Here is a 19,211-nt window from a genome sequence, read left to right as displayed (position 1 = left end):
ACGCCTGTGGTTCGAGCGACCGCATGTGCGACTCTCGCACGCGCTATATGTTCTCTCGTGACACGAGCACTCGTTTTCAATCTACGAAAGGCGAAGTCTTGATAGGGGTCAAGTGCATGCTAGCAGTTTGCTCGCCTTTCGGCCTTCCAAGAGCGCTCTGACGACGGAGTGAAATACGGCCATCCATTTGACGCGTCAGTCGGCACGACAGCTGCATTTTCAACTGATGTGTCGAGATGCTGCAACATACGCCGTAAAGTGGCTCGAATCCGCAGCTACTACGGGTCGCGGGGAAACGGGCTAATTACCAGCCGATCACAAAAAAATTAGGCGCATAAAAACACAGAATAATTGAAGCCCTAAGGTATGACGCTGCAACTCGTCAAAATAATAACGTTACGTCACAATTTATTCATGACGTCACATCCTTAAAGAAAGTTGACTTCCTGTACGTAGGTAATGGTTGCCGTGCAGTCGAGCGGAACTCCACTGAAAATGTGATGTTTTCGGAGCTCATGTTTCAAGTGGTGTGGATTACTTGAAGACAGCGCGCGGACTACAGCTATCAGTCATGATCAAAGACAGGATATCGGCGCTGAAAGCGGTACGAGCCTCTTTTTTGAGATTGCTTTCGGATAGCGGGCCGCCCTCCCCCGTTTTCAACTCGAGGGCACTTGTTGCTCGTCTTACCCGTTGCGCGCTCTGTTCTATATTTTCTGCACCGCTCTTTGCGCGCAAGTCGCGAAAGACTTTAGAGCTCGGCGATTCGTAGCGCGATCTCTGGTTTTATGCACGCGCTAACGCTAGCACGAACAAGCGCGAATGGATCTCTTCACTGACAGGGTCACCCGATCGCAAAGAAAGAAAAAAAAAATAAGACCTCGCAACCTCCGTCAATCATCTCTCGGTCTCATCTCTTTAGGCCGCTCGTTCCTACCCTTTCGCACTGGCCGAGCGTTCGCTAATTTTCTCTCAGCCGTTGCTGGCCAAAGATGCGACGATAGAGCCCCACGGCTCGACCAAGCGCGTTTTCGCCAGCAGCGTTTTCCACTAGATTTGCGCACGATGTATTTTTTTCATTCGCTTTCTTTCTTCATTGCGACCGCTCGAAACGCATTACAGCTGCTGGCCTGGGTCCCTGCCGTATGGTGGTGCGTGTATTTTTTCTTCTTCTTTTCCTTTTTATTTCTTTTTTCCCTTTCGGCCGCGCGGTCCGCACCGTACCATAAAAGCGCGCAGTCTGAGGCTTCGCGCACGCATTCCGTGGCGGCCGCTCGATTGCGCGCGTGCTTCTGCGATTATGCGCTGCGTACCGTTGCCGAGAAAAGCCGGCAGATCGAACGTGCTTTGATGTGCGGCTGCACTCCCTCTGAAATGTCGCCGCGTCCTTTTTGTATGGATCCCCACGTAGCACGCGACTCCGGTCGTCCTCTGCTTTCAGCGCTGTTGCCCTTTGCTTGATCTGTTACACTTCTTTGAGATTCATTATCAACACTCGGATCAAGCCTTTTTTTTATGATATGCGCGTAAAAGGTATTCGATCGTAAAAGGTTTTTCAAAATGTACTGTATAGGTACTGCACATAAAGTAATGTTTTTGACAGTATTATCATCTGTGCGCATCAAACGTGAAAGAAAAAAATTACTTATTTCAGTGACCGTGCCTTCCAGCGACAGCTGATTTTTGCAAAAAAAGGGAGAGAGAGAGTAAATTAAGAAATTATCCAAAAAATAAGCGCTGTAATAAAAAGAAAAAAAGCCCGAGTTTTGTCTTAGTGTATTATTCAAAACGTACTGAGTCAGATGCAATTTGTATATCTCGTTTGCCGCGCATTTTTATTTCTAATTTTATTATTTCACTTTTGGGCACGTAGTATCATTTCTATAGTGGTCAGTCAGATAAGACAAAATTTGTATTGTATTGTAATTTTTGTTTTCATAACTAACATTAACCTGGCTTGGAAGGCGGGAATTGATTAGCTTTATTTCTGACACTCGCTATATTATCAAATCGAAAGGCAATGAAAACCACTGGGAACCACATGAAAATGGAAGTTGTACAGCGACAAGTGCATGTATGTGTCGTGAAAGCTCTGTCGACATCGGCGTAGCTTTTCATTTGGACACCTCAGGCTGTAGGCAGGGGCCAGAGATGTCAAATGAACTTGAATGACATCAGTTATGACCTAATTTTCTTCAGTGACGAACATGCTATGTTATTGCCGTAGCCACGCTTCCCACGCCCCAATCTATTTCAGTCAGCCGACACTTACTCAGCAGTGTCTTCTTCAGAGCTAACATACATGTGGACTTCGTACTGTCTACCTCAAGCACCTTTGTGTGAGCCAGGCATAAATAAAATAATCATGATGGAATTCAATAGAATTACTTACTGCCAAAATTTCTTTAAATTTCCTAGAGTCTTGGTGAAAACCTTGTACGCGTAAAAATTCGCTCAGTTTTCGAATGGGCTTCATGGTTGCAGGTTGAATTCTCGTCCATAACAGTCGCATTTCAATGAAGAGTTCTGAACATTGACTTCAATTACAGCTCGAGTGTTGCTTTGGGACATTGAACCCCATAAACAAAATCAAACGAAAATCGATATGTCAACATTTACAGATCAGTTGTAGTGCCTGTGTAGGACATGAAGCTGGTGGGGTGAGACAAGACATTTATTTGTTTGTTTATTTATTTTCATGCTCTTGAAGTTCCTGGTGGCAATTACATATGCATAGATGACTGCTCTGCTATGACACTTCACATAAGTTATACGAGAACAATGCACTGAAACACAGTTAACTATAATAGTACAAATGGCAGTGATATTTTGATACTGGTAAAAAAAAAGGCGTCTCTTACAGTGTACGCAGTGCGCTTACAGTGTAAGCGCACTGCGTAACAGTGTAACTGCGCTTACAGTGTAAGCGCAGTTACAATCGTAGATAGTTATTTTCCTAGTAATTTCAAGGAAGAAGTAACTGTTGGTGTTCAAAACCTAAAAGTACCACTGTCACTATGGCACCGAATCAAAGAGACAAATGAAGAAAAGTTTTGATTGATGATAAGCAAACTTTGCTTACACTGTGATTCAGATCCTGCAAGTGTAAAATATGACTTATTTAAATGCAAATCTATGCTGGAATCTTGCAGTGCAATCTTAAAATTTTTTAACTCAAGCTTTTTCTGAAACCACCAGCTTTTGTTGGTCAATCGAAGTTTATCTTCGCAAATATCTACCACGGAATAAGATGCCAGCAGCAGAACAAATGCAATTATGCAGCATGGTAATCAAGAGGACACTTCATGGGTGATGACATATATAAGAGAACGTATTTGTCAAGCACAGACATTCTGTGTGAACTTCTGTATGGAAGCTGGAAAGTCATTTCAGCTGCTACTGTATGTGTTATTGCATACCCAAAAAGGAAAAATATCGTCCAGATTATGGCGTAAAGTAAGGAAGCTGATGTACTTTTCTGTGAAAGAAAGCTTTGTACATCTAAAGAAAGTTGTGGCTTGGGTATAAACCTTTCTAGGACAGTCATTCTACCAACAGAGCTAACGAAAAAGCCAGCAGATCACATGGAGAGGCCAATTCAATTTAATTAAAAGCACCAGGAGGGACACTAAGTATCTGAAACCGGTATGCTGTAGCTTGACAGTACACTAAGAACCTCAGCACAAAAATCTATGGAAGTCAGTGAGAAGAAGCAAGCATATATGCTGACTTCAAAGTTATGTTTACTGAAGATTGAGCAAGCTTATGTACCCATGTCATTTCCACATGAAGGCTGCATTATGGTTTTTATTAGATTACTTAGTAGTCTGGTCAGTCACATTGCTTAATGCTACAGTTTACTGGACTGTAATTTTTCCTTTAATTACTCATTTAATGTCATTTGTTAGTGGTACTTAGGCCACAGCCACAATGGCTCTTTTGTAGTCATGGACAGATCGAGCCTTTCAAATGAATTGTTGTAGGCGCAGGCAGACGAAGATGACATGGACGGAGATGTGGCCGTCACGATGGAGACTCCTCCGACATTCATGGAGGACTTCTTTGCAGAGGTAATATCTCTTTGCACTCATTTCTGCGAGGTCTTGGACGTCCTTACAGTTCACAGTTGACATGTCATACGGCATTGTCACATTTTTTTCTCACATGCTAGCGTAATGTGGGATTCCCGACGCACAGCTGTATGCTATTCATGGCAGATGTAACATGATTTCATTGCACTTTCAACAGCCGCAGTCCTCGAAATGTGTCATGGGACGTTTAATTGACAGCACGATTTATGTAAGCCACATGTGTGGTGAGATGACAAAATGCAGCTTGGGGAGGGGAGTTGGTTTTATTGCAGAATTAGACGTGTGCTCAATTGCCTTGTTTGAGTCCAGTGGGGCTTGTCGCGGTTTTAGCGCACTGCCATTTCGTTCAAACCACTAGGTTCTCAGCGTTTGTTTTTGAGCTTCCCGCACAGGTGAAGCACATCGTCAGCAAATTGGTGATGCTGATCAGTAACTGATTTGTTCCAATAGTTCGTCGAGTGCATGGTACACTGCACGGCGTTTAGACGGTGCACGGTTCTCTGGCTTCCCAATGCCATCTTTTGCTCCGAGCATCTTGTCGCACTGCTTGGTGGCAGTTGATTGATGTCATGTCTGCAAGCTATGTAGAGAAAATTAACTCTTAAATTAGCTTAAGCAACTGTCATCAGGTTCATTCAGACCATTTACTGTTCACCAAAGTCAGTTTTCCATTTAAGGCCTGCTTGCTGTATGGGGTGATATGATGCAAATTCAGAAGGCTTATTATTACAGATCAGCTAGCAAATGACAGCAAAATTAGTACTCCTTTTATCTCTCTGCTTTGCTCTCTTTCTATTGAGGTGTGGGAGCTATAGTTGTTTTACTCTGCACTTACAACACTATATTTATCAGCATTGTTGATTCACTGTAGTAATTTTTCGTGTTTACAGCAGTTCATGTTATCTGAAGCTATAACCACAAACATTTGATCTACCCTTGGGAGTCTTCAATCTAGACAGATGTGGCTTACATGTACTGTAAGAATTCCCTGCTCTAAGCCTGTGACGATATAACGAGTCAACCCTTGATTTAAATCCTTTACAGGTTGCATACGTTACCCGTGAACTTTTCTCCTGCGTACCTTTCTGTCCGTGTGTATTGTAGAAAACATTGAGCAATGTCTCTTGTTTCAGGTGGAAGAGATTGGGCAAAACATTGAAAAGATTGAGAAGATAGTGCTTGAAATGAAAAAGAAGCACAGCGCAATACTGTCATCACCACTCCAAGACGAAAGTGAGTGACCTGGCGTTGTGCCGCTCTTGCGTATATGTTTTATGACTTTTCAAGTGGCTCATTGTCTTGAACCAGGGAGGAATGGGAAAAAATGAGCAGAATGAAGCATTAATTTTAAAAATGCAGCTGTATCTTTATGTACAAACAGAGCATGCATAACGATGAAGCTCTCTGAGCTCAACTTCTGCTAGCTTATTTTTATTACTATCAGTATTGCTTCAATTTTACTTGTGACCAGGCACGGATACAGGTATTTTTTTATTTCAAGGGTGGGCTTCGACTTTGAGGTTGTAATTAATGATAATGGTAATGATTATTGACAGTAATTATAATATAATAGTAATGCAATTATTTGCGTTCTAGTGAACAGTCCATCACCTTAGTTACAGCTGGAGAGAAGGACTTCATTAGGTTGTCAAATGCCGTATGCTGCTCGACTTGGATTAGCTGGTGTAACCTGAGCTAGTCTAATGGGGAGCGGGGAGTGGATTAGGGTATCAGGACAGTTGTCTTGAAACCATGCATGATTGTGCCCACATTTTAGCAGCTGAATTTTTAAGTATCACCTTGTAACCTTATTTGAAAAGGGTGGTCAATAGAGAAAAACGGATCGGTAAAGACCTGCTACTACATGATACCTCAAATGTTAATAAGTAGAATCTCGATGATACAACAACGGTTGATGTCAATTTCGCGATTATACAAATAATTAAGTTGCTTCGGATGAACTATATTGTATAAAATAGGCTGCGATTCTGTGTTCTACGAACGCTTTCCTCAGCAACCGAGGTGATGCAAACATGCGATTGACTGCTGCACGCGAGCAGCGCAACACGGCTTGTCTGTGGGAAGAAGACATCATAAAAAGCAGATTTGAAGTAATGATTGAAGGTATATGCTATAGCTCCAGAATTTGATGAAGATTGGTCGTCAAGAATAAACAATGAGGGCATAGACGATCCAGAACTAACTGACCTCTAGAACATGGATGGATTTTTTGCAAAAGTCTAGCGAACCTCTTAGCCTCTTGGTTTTAGCTTCTATTTACTTTTCAATACATTAGCTGAAGAATCATTATCATAACACTTGGAATGACGATTCTTACGTAAGCACTTTACGCGAGGAGTGAGATAGATTATATCTTTATGGTGGCATGGGCGTATGGGATTCCTTATGAGCTATTTTTGTGGCACATACTTTGATATGCATTACCACAAAACTTAAGAAGGAGCGCATCTAAGTTGCAATATTTGCAACAACAATCAAATTCCTCAAAATATGGGGTTAAAATGTCCACTACGAAAGTGTCACAAACTTTAATAAAGTTTAAAGCAGTTTCCATCTGAGCTCTTTGAAGAGAACACGCTAAGTTTGAAGCGACGTCAATAGTGTTATGATCAAAAAACCCTTCGACGACCTTACAATTCACACCGTGCGATAGGAGCTCGCAGCCCAATAACAACCTTAGGCTGCAGCTAACTCTTTCTGATCTGATCTCGCGAAAATGTAAAACGCTAGTGTATGGGAATACGGCTACTCTGGGAAAAAAAAGCAGGGCTAGTACAGTGATATCATAGCGTGCAGAAGGATAGACGAGCCGCTCGCTGATGCCTGTTGAAATAGGGAACGCGCAAGCGCATGCTAGCACACTCGACCACACCCTTATGTTCAAAGTTCACAGTTGGGGATCGAGCCACGCAGCCTTTTACCTGGGTATCCCTCCATACTCCTTCGTCCAGCAAAAGACAGACAGGGCTGCCTTTCCGGTTGAGGAGCAATCAATGGTAGGAATCGCACGCGGAGTGGTGTTATCGCATGCACCCTCCGTTGGATGGAAAAGGGCAGCTTGTTTCGTCTAGGCTTTAGCAGTTTTGGGGACAGCTACAGTGTGTGTACAAAAGTAAATGGTTTGGACTTTATGCGCACCATGACAGGGATGGTAAAAGTTTGTAGAGAGTATCCATATAATTCTTCTCACAATTAAAGAAATATACAGAAACCGTCAAAGCAGCCTGGCCTTTGTTGTGGAGAGCTGCGCGGTCTTCCCAGTAGAGAATTTGTGCAATGGGAGAACGAATAATACGTAGCCTTTTCCTTTGGTTTCACTCTCGATTACACTGCACTACACTCTCTTTACTACAATTCTTACAGGCTCTTTGCCATTTATGTCTTTACAAAGCATCTGTGCATTGTGAGCGATAAGTGTTGAGCCTATCAGGATTTCAAACTTCTCGGCTACACTTTTCTTAATTCCACTTGCGCAATCGAAAACACAAAATAGAGTGAAATCACAAGTTTATTGCGCATGATAATCCTGCAAGACGCGAGGAAGAATGGGGGTGGCGGGAGGAGAATGCATGGCAAATCAGGGTAGAAAATAATTTACAACTAATATTTCTCGTATATAGGGCTTTCCAGTGTATGTGCCCTATCAATGTCATGTGAATCACTGTTTGGGCATCCCGAAGAGTGCCAAAAGAATGAGAAACGTCAACAGAAAAGAACTCATTCGACTGTGTATCTTCGCTAGCTGTTTTAGGGCCTTTATATATACACGGCATGCATACACGGAAACTAGAGAGCAGTCAAGGCACTGCAAATGCTGCTCTCAGAATATTTAAAACTGCAGAAAAGAAGGTGAAACGATGTATTATATGCCCAGATTGACCCCTTGGGTAAAAATAAGACAAACGACGGCGCGCCGCAAATTATTGTGCAGCGGCGGCAACAAAGTTTCTCTCGGAAGTTCGACGGCAGTGCGAATGGCGTGAGCAAAAACAGTTGGCGGTGGTGCATGGATAATGGCGGGGGCTGTGACTCGCATCGGCGCAATCACAAATCACCCGTGCAGCATGACAAAGCTCACGGTGTTGAAAAAGATGTGTTCATCAGGAGCCTGATCTGGATTATGATTGCTGCGAACACCGAAAGTAGAAGAAAATGCAGCAGCAGCGAGTCAGCATGTCATAATGTGTCGCGCTGTTGCACTGCCGGCTGAATCCGTCGCCGCCGGCGTTGCTTGTGCGTCTGCTCGTGTTGTTTCTTCTAACGTATCTCCATAGACATTTGTGAAGGTGTGCACTGTTTCTTTTCAGTGCTTTGCATGCATAACTAGAACTTGGTGGGGACTTTCATGATCAGGAATAAATTCTCAAGCAACGAAGATGGCGGCAGTGGCATGTATCATACAAGGGGCAGGACGAATGTGAACATTTTCAGCGGGCGTGGTTTGGTGGCCACTTAAGTGGCGAAGTGAGTGAATTTTCAATGAGTTTGGCCACTTTTGATGTCAAGTGTGAATGCCCCACACCAGCAGCACGAAAGAGAAAACTGCGGCACTTTATTGAGAGCCATTGAAAGCAGCAAAGTTCAAAAGAACATCATGGACTTTTTTCAGCAAGTAGTAGTTGACCGCAATAAAGTTCGTGTTCATCTTCAATATCAGCTTTAACATGTTTTTGGTTCATAAGAATTCGGTATGATACAAATATTTTGCATGATCTCTTCGAATTCCTATCATCGTGATTCTACTACTTTTTTCGGCAGGCTAAAACAGTGGATACAGCAGTCATTGTAATAATCATCTTGTCTCTTTCTTGTAGAAATGAAGCAGGACTTGGAGGAACTGATGGCAGACGTTAAAAGGATTGCGAATAAAATGAGAGTGAAGTTGAAACGTAAGTTCTCTCTCCTCTTTATTCAAAATACAATTTCAACATTTTTTGTCGCACCTTTCAGTGTTAGTGGCAGCTCTCAGTAAAAGCTTGCTTTAGTTGGATATCTTCTTGGTATTTTATGTCTTAGCTGCGTTTAGAAAGGAAACATTTGTCTTTTCCTTTACTGTCCCCTTTTTTTTTTGTTTTTTGCACATTTCTGTCTGTAAGCCACATGTACCAATTAGCCTGACAGCAAACTCTGCGATGGTAACGCCATTGTCAGGACAGTTTTCTGCTGGTTTGCCTTCAGTGATAGTTCAAGCACACAAAGGTTCACAAGCAGTCAATGTTATCATCATCATCATCAGCAGCAGCAGCCTGGCTGTACCCACTGTTATACTAGTTATTCAACTAATTATTAGATTCCCATCTTAGTCTGAAAGGCATTCACTACAAGCAGGCAACACTTTGCCTTACTTAGCTGCTGGCAATGAGATGCGACTAGCAATGGTTCGACCTGCTGCCAGATGAGCTGCCTTCGTGATGAAACATGAAATGATCTTATTTTTTATTGCAAGGTAATTGTGAAGATGTAATTGCAATGTAATTTGAAGCAACATCTTTTTTTTTTAACAAATGATAACAGTGATGCAACAAAATATTGAGCAAGAGGACCAGTTGGTTGGGAACAGGTCTGCTGAGCTCAGGATACGAAAAACACAGGTGAGCATCTGAGCCATTTATTAAAGGCTGTCTTTAAACTGAAAAAAGTTGTAACGCCATGTTGGTATTTCATTAAACAATCACACTGTGAGGATTACAGAAGTGTGCCTTTAGAGCAGTTATGGTGTTCGATTCCATGAAGGAATGTTGACTTGAAATTTCTTTATCGGATGCGCCCAAGTGTGTTGTTATATGCGCCGGGACAAATGATCAGTAATCACTATTTAATTATGTAACTTTTGCGGCAGTGTTTGTGCCTTGTTATGTTGTATATATTCACTAAATATGTGGGAGCTACATACTCTGGTTACTATTAATAACTTTTGTGAAATTACCCAGTGTATGAACAGTCATGCTCAGCTTTTTTTCTACTTTACGATATATTTTCAGTCTATCGTTAGACCTTTACTAATCACTGTCTATAGGTTTCTTTGTACAGTAATAGCTAAGTTTCTTCCTTGCACAGCCTCTGTTGCACTATCCATAAACTTCATCACATTATGCATGAATGCATATGTTTCTGTGCAGTAACATTTTGTTGAACATATTAATACTTTCATGGTAGGTATGTAGTTTGAAGTATCTGTCTACCGACTACTTATACATTTTTCCGGAACATGTGTAACTTGTGGCTCAATCACACATTGCCTTATTTGTTTGTGGCTGTTTACAGAATTGTACCTGACTTTGCCCATTGTATCCTTAGAAAGGAAAGTTAAAAATGTACAAAATGTTAGTTAGTACACCGATATCCATTTAAATAGCTATAAGCAAATGTATAACAATTGAGGGCCCTAAGAAATGAAAAAAAATGTACACATATCTTGTGGAGCCATTGTGATTGCCTCTCGTTATCACTGAATTTTGTGTCGGGGTAGCGGTAGATAGTCACCTAACTTGGTGAGATCTTGAAGCGTTACTCAGTGGGCGCTCGCACATAGCGCCCCTGCAGGGTTTACTGTTGGCAGGGAGGTAAGAAAGGGAGTTATAACTTATGTTATTACCCATGCCGTAATTTGTCATCTTTCTACTGCTCTCAATGCTTGACTATTGGTGGCTTTCAGGAGTGTGTGCGCGGGATCTGTGGGGGAAAAAGCGTACCTTCAACAGACAGGTCTTTTTTCTCTCCTCCTCTATCTGCCTCTTGTATTTCTCTCTTTCTCACTTTTTCTTTCGCTCTTGACTTCTTGTCGTACGGCTGGGTCTTGCTTGCCCTCATAACAACCTCTTTGCCTCTCGCTTGCATGTTGCTACCTTTTTTCTCGGCCTGTCGCATTCGACTAGGTTTGCAGTTTGCTCTATTTTGCAATGGCGGAATTTCACGCATTTTCATCTCTCTTCTGCATGGTTTGCCTTGGGATTTCTCTTGTGCTTATTCTCTTTGACTGCAAGTTACCACTTTTTTATTCCTCTCTTGGTTTGTGTTGCAAATTTTTAGGCAGTTAGACTTGAGTATATCTTGAAGAGAACGTCACAGAAAAGCTGACCTTGCGACGCACCTTGCGAGAGACACGTACACAGTTAATTTTTTGTAGATGCAGAGTTGCATTCATTGCCACAAATAATAACGCTACTGCCTGTAGACTGCTGATGCACCACTTTGAATAGTTTATTTTCGGTATAAAACATCTCGTAACTAAGGGGAATGATGGGATAATATACATAGTTTAGATGTTTTCTTGTCTGTTGAACACAAGTGTCACAAACAAGCTCCATTGGCTGTTGCCTGTGTCATCTATCACCTTTCCTGCTTCATATGTATTGCTAGGACGTTGCGATGGAAACGAGGCTGCAAAGGCTTATCATTGAATTGCAGTTGCGATACAGTAGTGGTCACATGACATGCTACTACCATCTAGCGTTCCACTCACTCAAGCTTGCAAATTGGATATTGAGCACAGTCCAGCACTCAAGTAAATCTTCTGATACACTGGCCCAAACATTGTGCAAGTTATGTGGGCCATACGTACACAGTTGAACAATAAAACTGGGGACTTACTGTTTCTCTCTAGCTGCGGTGACTAGTATATGGCTTTCTTATTTTAAGTATGTGGTCCTGTAATCAATTCTTTCTCTGCATCTCTGCAAATACATCCTGAAATGAGGTTGTGATATCACCGTATCGCGAAGCGCCGAGTGATAAGTCGGACCGATCCATGGACGGGGAAACACCGCCTTTATTTTGATGGCAATCGCTTATATACAGATGATAGCATTGACAGCGCCCCCTATACACTACACAACACATTCCCCCCTCATAAAAATTAACAACACAACTAAAGTCAGTCTACTTTCGCGCACTCACTTCACAGCACACGTTCACTTCACCACACTTGATGTTCTTGTAGTCAGGTCAGCTCGTAGTCTTGATACCGTGTTGGCATTCTTCTTGTTCGTTCCGGCCTGGTGCGTGATGGTGCTGTGGCTGTGGCCAACTGCGACCGAGATGTGTCCTGCTGATCGGGAACCTCTAATATGGGCTCCGTTACCGTGGTTTGTGCACTGTCAGAATGGTTAGCGCTTCCCTGGGTGTCTTCTGATGGACCCACTTCCGATTCATTCACGACTATAGGGTTTTGTGGCTGAGCCATCTTTCCTATGTGAAGATCCATGTCGTAGGAAAACCCCGAAGATGCATTGCGTCGCGCTGTAACCGCGTCAGCTAGTGCTTGTGCCTGTCCTGTCCTTCCTTTACTAATTACTGTTAACTTTGATGCGTTCCATTTCGTCCCGTTTGCCAGTAGAAACGAATTCGTGCCCACACGTCTCTTCACCTGGATCGGCAAAGAAAACTTGTGTTTCGTCTTCGGTCCGCCTTGTTTTACTTTTACGAAATCTCCTGGCTCAATGACAGACGCTCTGGCACCTCGTTTTTCATCGACGTACTTTTTTGTTCGTTGTTGCTGCTCCTTAACGCGCTGTTTCAACTTTTCCATGACGACACGCGGCTCCTCAAAAAATTCCCTTTCTGGGAGGCCAACAACATCCAATCTCGTTCTGGGTTTTCTTCCATGCAGCAGGTAAGCCGGCGACGCTCCTGTAGTTGCATGCGGGGTGGCCCTATAAACACCCAGGTAGTCCCAAATTGCCTCCTTCAGTGGTCTTCGCTCCAATGCCGCAACCTGCATATACTCCTTGAGAACGCGGTTGAACCGCTCAATTTGCCCATTGCATTGCGGGTAGTACAATGTTGTAACACAGTGCTGAATTCCCCGGTCTCGTAAAAACTGCTCAAAACATGTCGACATGAACTGACGCCCATTGTCAGTCACAATGCTTTTCGGGTACCCTTCTCTCGAAAAAATTTCCACGAGTACTTTCACTACTGCCTGTGCAGTTATTGTGGACACAAATGCCACCTCAGGCCACTTGCTGTGGTAATCAATAATAGTGATTGCAAACCTGCACTCTGGAGGGGCTCGTTCCATCGGCCCAACGATGTCAATTCCAAGCTTTTCCCACGGCTTCTCGGGCCACTGCACTGGCTCCAACGGGGCCCTTACAGTTTTTGCAGATTTATCTGATGCTTTGCAGACAGCACAATTCCTAACCAAAGATTCAACATCACTGTCCATTCCGGGCCACCAGTACTGTTCCCTCAACCGTTGTTTGGTCCTTACAATGCCTGGATGCGATTCGTGTGCCATCATGACCAGCCTGGAAGCAAGTGCCGCTGGGGGAACGACCCGTTCAGCGCGAAACAATAGTCCGTCTATAACCGACAGTTCTTCTTGCATACGAAAAAACAATTTTATGTTTTCAGCTAAACAGCCCTTTTCCGGCCATCTGGACATAACATACTGTGCCACCTCATTTAACACTGAATCCTCAGCTGTCGCTGCTTGCAACTCACTCTTTGTGATCATGCTGGAAACCACAGCAACTACTTCCTCCACAGGGTCGTCCTCTGCAGGGGTCAACGGTAGCCTAGAAAGCGCATCCGCAACGACATTGGTGCTCCCCTTTGTGTACTGCACCGTGAAGTTGTATCTCAGAAGTCTAGCAGACCAGCGTTCAATACGCAGTGGCCGTCTTCCAACCCCATTTGTGGACAGCAGTGTCACCAAAGCCTGATGGTCAGTTCGTAAGACAAACTTGCGGCCCCACAGATAAACATGCCAATGTTCGCACGCCCATAAACATGCCAGCGCCTCTCGTTCCCCGGTAGAGTACTTGCGTTCTGGTGGCGTTAGTGTCCTCGAAGCGAATGCCACTGTACGTACTTCTCCGTCGACTACCTGCTGTAGCACAGCTCCCAGTCCATATGCCGAGGCGTCAGTGGTCACTTGTACAGGCAAAGACTCGTTGAACATGGCCACCACCCCACATGACGACAGCATCTTCTTGACCCTGCAAAAACTCTCCTCGGTGCTCTGGTCCCACACGAACTTCTGTCCTTTACGAAGAAGCCGTCGCAGCGGCTCCACCACCTCTGCATAATTGGGGAGAAAATGAGAGTAATAGCCTATGAGCCCAAGGAAAGACCGCAGCGAGACTACATCGGCAGGCGTTTGTGCTTTCATCACAGCATCCACCTTTGACTTAAGTGGGGCCAGACCTCTTGCACTCACGTGATGACCCAAAAAGGAGAGTTCCTTGACAGCGAATAAGCATTTCTGATTCAGCTGCAGCCCCGCCTCAGCGATCCGATGCAATACCTCGCGAAGGTTACGGTTGTGCTCGTGCTTAGTCTTTCCAAAGACTATAATGTCGTCGATATAAAACAACACGCCCTTGCAGCCCTTCAATATTGCTTGCATCATTCGCTGAAACGCGGCAGGTGCCGATGCGAGGCCAAAACAAACTCTGCAGAACCTAAATAAGCCTTCGTGCGTAATAAACGTCGTTATTTCGCGACTCTCTTCGGCTAATTCCACTTGATGGTAGGCTGCAGCAAGATCCAGTTTCGAGAACCATGCTGCTCCGCTCAGCGCATGTAACAGTTCCTCCGTGTGCGGCAAAGGGAATCCATCAATGACTACTGCTTTGTTTGGCTCGCGCAAATCGACGCATAGGCGAATAGTTCCATCTTTCTTCTGCACAACCACTATAGGAGACACCCATTCCGCAGCGCTAACCCTTTCTATAATGCCTGCATCCAATAATCTTGTCAGTTCAGCCGCTACTTTATCTCGCAGCGTCAGGGGCAAGCGTCGAACTTTCGCTGCTACTGGTTTTACGTCTGCGCGCAGCTTTACAGAATGTACAAAGTTTTTCGCTAAGCCCAACTTATCAGCGAAAAGAAAAGAAAACTCACACAATTCAGGAGGGAGCGACTGGGGGCTGGCCGTGACTTGTAGACATTCCAATGTAGAACCGATGATGTTCAACTGTAGCTGGTGCACCGCGTCTAGTCCCAGTAATGCCACGCCCTGGGGAACAACGTAAAAGCGGAGGCAAGCCGAGTTTTTCCCGCGTACAACTCTGGCTGTGAACCATCCCAAGACTGGAATTTTCTTCTGTGAAAAATCACGCAGCGTCGCTGTAGCCGCAGTCAAAGGAAACCTGTTGGCGAACTTGTCTCGGTAGACGTGGTCGGGCAAAATAGACACCGACGACCCAGTATCCACCAGCAACTGAAGTGGCTCGTTCTCAACAACGACGTCAACTACCAAAGTCCGTCGTTCCACTTGTCTGACCGCCAGCACAGTGAGCACGCCTTCTTCGCTAGCGCCGTCGTTCCGGACCGTCCGTACGTTCTGCTCCCTCCTCATGCCACAGACCGCTTGAAAATGTCCCATCTTGTGGCATTTGGAGCAACGTTTCCCCCGTGCTTTACATTCCTGTGAATTAGCGAGGTGCCTTGTAGAGCCGCACCGGTAACACTTGCGCACCGACGTCGCTGTCGAGTCGCCGTCTGGGCCTCTGCCTTGGAATACGTGCTGTACTATGTCCGTTTGTGGCGACCCTTGGTCATAGACCGCAGCGCCCTCCGCTGCCTGCTCGTACGTCTGCAGCATTTCTACAGCCTCTGCCAGCGTAAGTTGGGACCCCTTCACGAGCAGTTTCTGTCGCAACTCAGTGCTCCGTATTCCATCAACAACCCTGTCTCGCAGAGCCGCCTCCAAGAAATCCCCGAAGTCACACGTCTTCGCTAACTGTCTGAGGTTACTGACGAACTCCCGTATAGGCTCATTCGGCAGTTGCCGACGTAAAGTGAATCGACGTCGCTCTACCAGTACGTTGACGGTGCTTGAGAACTGACGCTCCAATAGGCCCAACGCCTCGATGTAACTATCTCTTCCACTTGCCTCCGTCTTATCTTCTGTCGTGCCTGGCGTCCGCGCCGGCTCTGGGCCCAGTGTGCGAAAAATACGGCGTCCCTCGACCCCGAGACATTGCAGTAGAATGGCCTTTTTCCGTGGTGGCGGTTGCGCGTCCATCCCCGTTGCTTCAAGGAAATTTGTGAAATCATCGCGCCACTGCTCCCATGGGATTGTCGCATCTCCAGGAGTCTCCAGAAAAGGCGGTAATGGCGGTAGTCCGTACGTTGCCATCTCGTAGGCGACGCCCCTTAAAACGGCAGGAAACGGTTCGTCGCTAGCTCGCTAGCTTCGCCGACTGCGCCAGAATGTGATATCACCGTATCGCGAAGCGCCGAGTGATAAGTCGGACCGATCCATGGACGGGGAAACACCGCCTTTATTTTGATGGCAATCGCTTATATACAGATGATAGCATTGACAGCGCCCCCTATACACTACACAACAGAGGTGTAGTTTGAGGGAACCATATTGCAAGGGAGCTTGCACCCTTATATTTTGATTGAAAGTAAACATTGACTTTATGGAGCCAAAAGGTGTGACGTAGTTATTCACTATAACGTTTCTATTTTGTTCGTTTCTTTAAAACATGACAGCTTGCTAGTTTTGTTTATGAACTTTATACATTCACAGATATGGTCAACACGAGATCATGAAAAGGCTGATCGTTGGTCGCATGCATGATAGCAGTCACCTTCCTTTTGCAATACCGAAACAGCACACCTGTCTGATGCACAGCTGGGTGTGTGTCCTGCTACAGGTAGAAGTCACAGCATTGAGAATTGAAATTACGGCTTGTCAGTGGACAGCCTTGGCCTGGCTGAATAGGCGCAAAAGAATTCTTGCTTCTTGGCCGAGGAAAAGCAGTTGCGGTGGCATACGTTATGTTGTTTGACACCACAATTGAGGACTTTCAGGACAGAAAAAAAAAAGAATATTTGACTGCCTGTGATGTTTTTCTTGCTTGACTCGACTCGTGCGCATTTGCTCATGCTGTGAGAGTAGTTGCTTGACGTGCTACATTTTAGTGCTAGCAGCATTCTGCGAGCATGGGAATGCTATAGAGTAGCTTTTTAGGAGGCACTAAAGGCAAATGTTAGCTTGAGTGACATGTAACCTATTAGTTAACATCTTTTCACCGATACCGAAGCAGTTGCTTAGTTGCCGAGGAAGCAATTACTAATATGAATTTGTTTCAAAGACTCTAGCTTGCTTGACAAAAGAAAAGAAAAGTGTAATTGTTAGGCTTAATTATTAATTCTTGTGTTGCACTGGTGACTTTTTCTCTACAAGGCAATGTAGCCAGGGATGAATCAGTGTAATATGCAGACGAAGGGTTGTATATTTCCTAAAACAAATTATTGAGAATAGTTAGCAGCAGCAATTTATTATATTAAAACTAATTATAAAATACAGAAATGACTAGTTAATGTATTTTATGTCAGATGCTGTGTAGGTCATCATTGGCTGTTTAGTACTTTGGAGCTATGAATGGGATGCAAGAAATTATGAGTGTTTGTTCTGGGCTGCCACGATGGTGGAGCCAATCGTGTTCATTTTCTGTGAGGGCGGCACTTGATTTGCATTCAAAGTACTCGCTACAGCTTGAAACGACATTTGCCTTTTGTGGACTTGTCTCGCTGTTGCCATGTTTACGGCATCCGTCTCTGGTCCTTCACACTGTGCTGTGGAGGGAGACACAAATCCAGACATGACGGGCAGCCGCAGATCTTCTTCTACTTCTCTGACTGCAAGCACTGATTTATGCCTGATGGTGAAAGGGCGTGACGATTGAATCCTCAGCATAACTTAATTTCTCACACCTGCTCAGACATCTTGAGTGAAAACTTCACTCGTGAGCAAAAGACAATGGCCTTCTTTTGGAGGCATGGTGCGTAAGATAACGTACCACACTGACCTCTGTTGGCAATCTCGATTTGCCGTTGTTAATAAATGGAAGATCTTTATGAGCTATGAGCAGTCTTTATTTCTTGCGATGCTACGCCCAATTACTACTGCTGGACTGAAGCAACAAGCAGACAGTGCTTGTAACGTCTACCATTTGAGTATTCAGTGAGTAGCATTGCTCTTGAGCCATAGGTGCTCAAGTGCTGTTAATCTCATATCATTTGAATTGCTTAATCTTATGGTTTGTTTTTATTCTCATGAAGGATATTTAGTTGCATATATTCATGTGATTTTTCAAAATAAGCTGAGTGCTTTTCTTGTTCTATGTTTTCTTATCAGCACAGCCATTATAGTCATGCTCACGCAGTCACAATTGTCAGTGCTGTGCATATATGTCACTGACCATCTTATTCCTCATCACCCAGCATTCAACACTTTCTCGCAAGTTTGTCGAAGTCATGACAGAGTACAACAAGATCCAGAATGACTACCGTGAACGGTGTAAGGACCGCATCAGACGGCAACTGGAGATCAGTGAGTATTAACTTTGGGAAATGCCCTACGTGTTTACCACTGGCTTACCGCTGACTATTGTTCCATATTGTGCTATTAAATGGCCGTGAAGTTTTTGAGTCTGCCAGTTATATTGACTCTCGCTCTAATCTTACTTGGGCTCGATGTTTTTGGTGATCCCCATCGAATGTTTAACTGATACTTGCTCCACCTCGAAAGGGCTTTTGAACATTTTAGGGAACACTTGGAAATATTTTAAATTTAGCTCGACCTCAGCTTAGCTAATTTTATTTGTGTATCTGGCCATGTGGTTAATGCAAGCGAAGAGTTAAGCCAGTTCAATCCATTTAGCATCTTCATGGAGAGGAGTCATGTGGTTTGTGGTGGCTGATGATTAGCGCATGTAAATGAAGCATGGAGCACATTTTTACATTTGAGCTATGGCGGCCCAAGGCACGCTTTGCGATTTTCCTATTGGACATTAAATCAATTAGTGAATACACATATGGGAGAGTCAACAAACAAATTGCTTCTCACCTAGTGCTCCACTGACATTTATTTGTTGAAGAACTGAACTCTTTATGTATTCATGTGGTTAAGGTGAGCTGCAGCTAACCGGAACTTTGGCTGGGAATGCTTGTTCGTTTCTCTTACCACAGGTTATGTGATAGCAGCCAAGAGAGTGATTAGAAAGAAGAGACGCTGACCATCTCACGGGCTTATGTTCAAGTCTCTAATTCTGTCATTACCCTCAATAACACCTACAAACGCCCCGGCGACTTGCCGTCTTTTACTGCAGATAATGGTAGTAGTTGGCTCACTAA

General features: G+C 44.3%; 1 protein-coding gene across 3 annotated transcripts in view; it reads left to right on the top strand.

The window, feature by feature from the left end:
* The first annotated feature begins 429 nt into the window (after positions 1-429).
* Positions 430-19,211, top strand: part of LOC119173648 (syntaxin) — a 42,357-nt gene continuing 23,575 nt past the window's right edge. For 2 of the 3 annotated variants that reach the window (XM_037424447.2, XM_037424453.2), the window contains exons 1-6: positions 431-604; positions 3,984-4,070; positions 5,225-5,324; positions 8,927-9,001; positions 9,627-9,703; positions 18,300-18,408. In XM_037424447.2, the coding sequence (XP_037280344.1) occupies positions 572-604; positions 3,984-4,070; positions 5,225-5,324; positions 8,927-9,001; positions 9,627-9,703; positions 18,300-18,408 (481 nt within the window). In that variant the 5' untranslated portion in view covers positions 431-571. Of the gene's footprint in view, positions 605-3,983; positions 4,071-5,224; positions 5,325-8,926; positions 9,002-9,626; positions 9,704-18,299; positions 18,409-19,211 lie in introns of all 3 variants that reach the window. The other variant, XM_075889782.1, reaches the window with a different exon arrangement.

Source organism: Rhipicephalus microplus, chromosome 3 (assembly GCF_043290135.1).
Source record: "Rhipicephalus microplus isolate Deutch F79 chromosome 3, USDA_Rmic, whole genome shotgun sequence".
Classification (NCBI taxonomy): domain Eukaryota; kingdom Metazoa; phylum Arthropoda; class Arachnida; order Ixodida; family Ixodidae; genus Rhipicephalus; species Rhipicephalus microplus.
The sequence above is the reverse complement of the archived record's forward strand: the minus strand, read 5'-3'. Positions and strand labels throughout refer to the sequence as shown.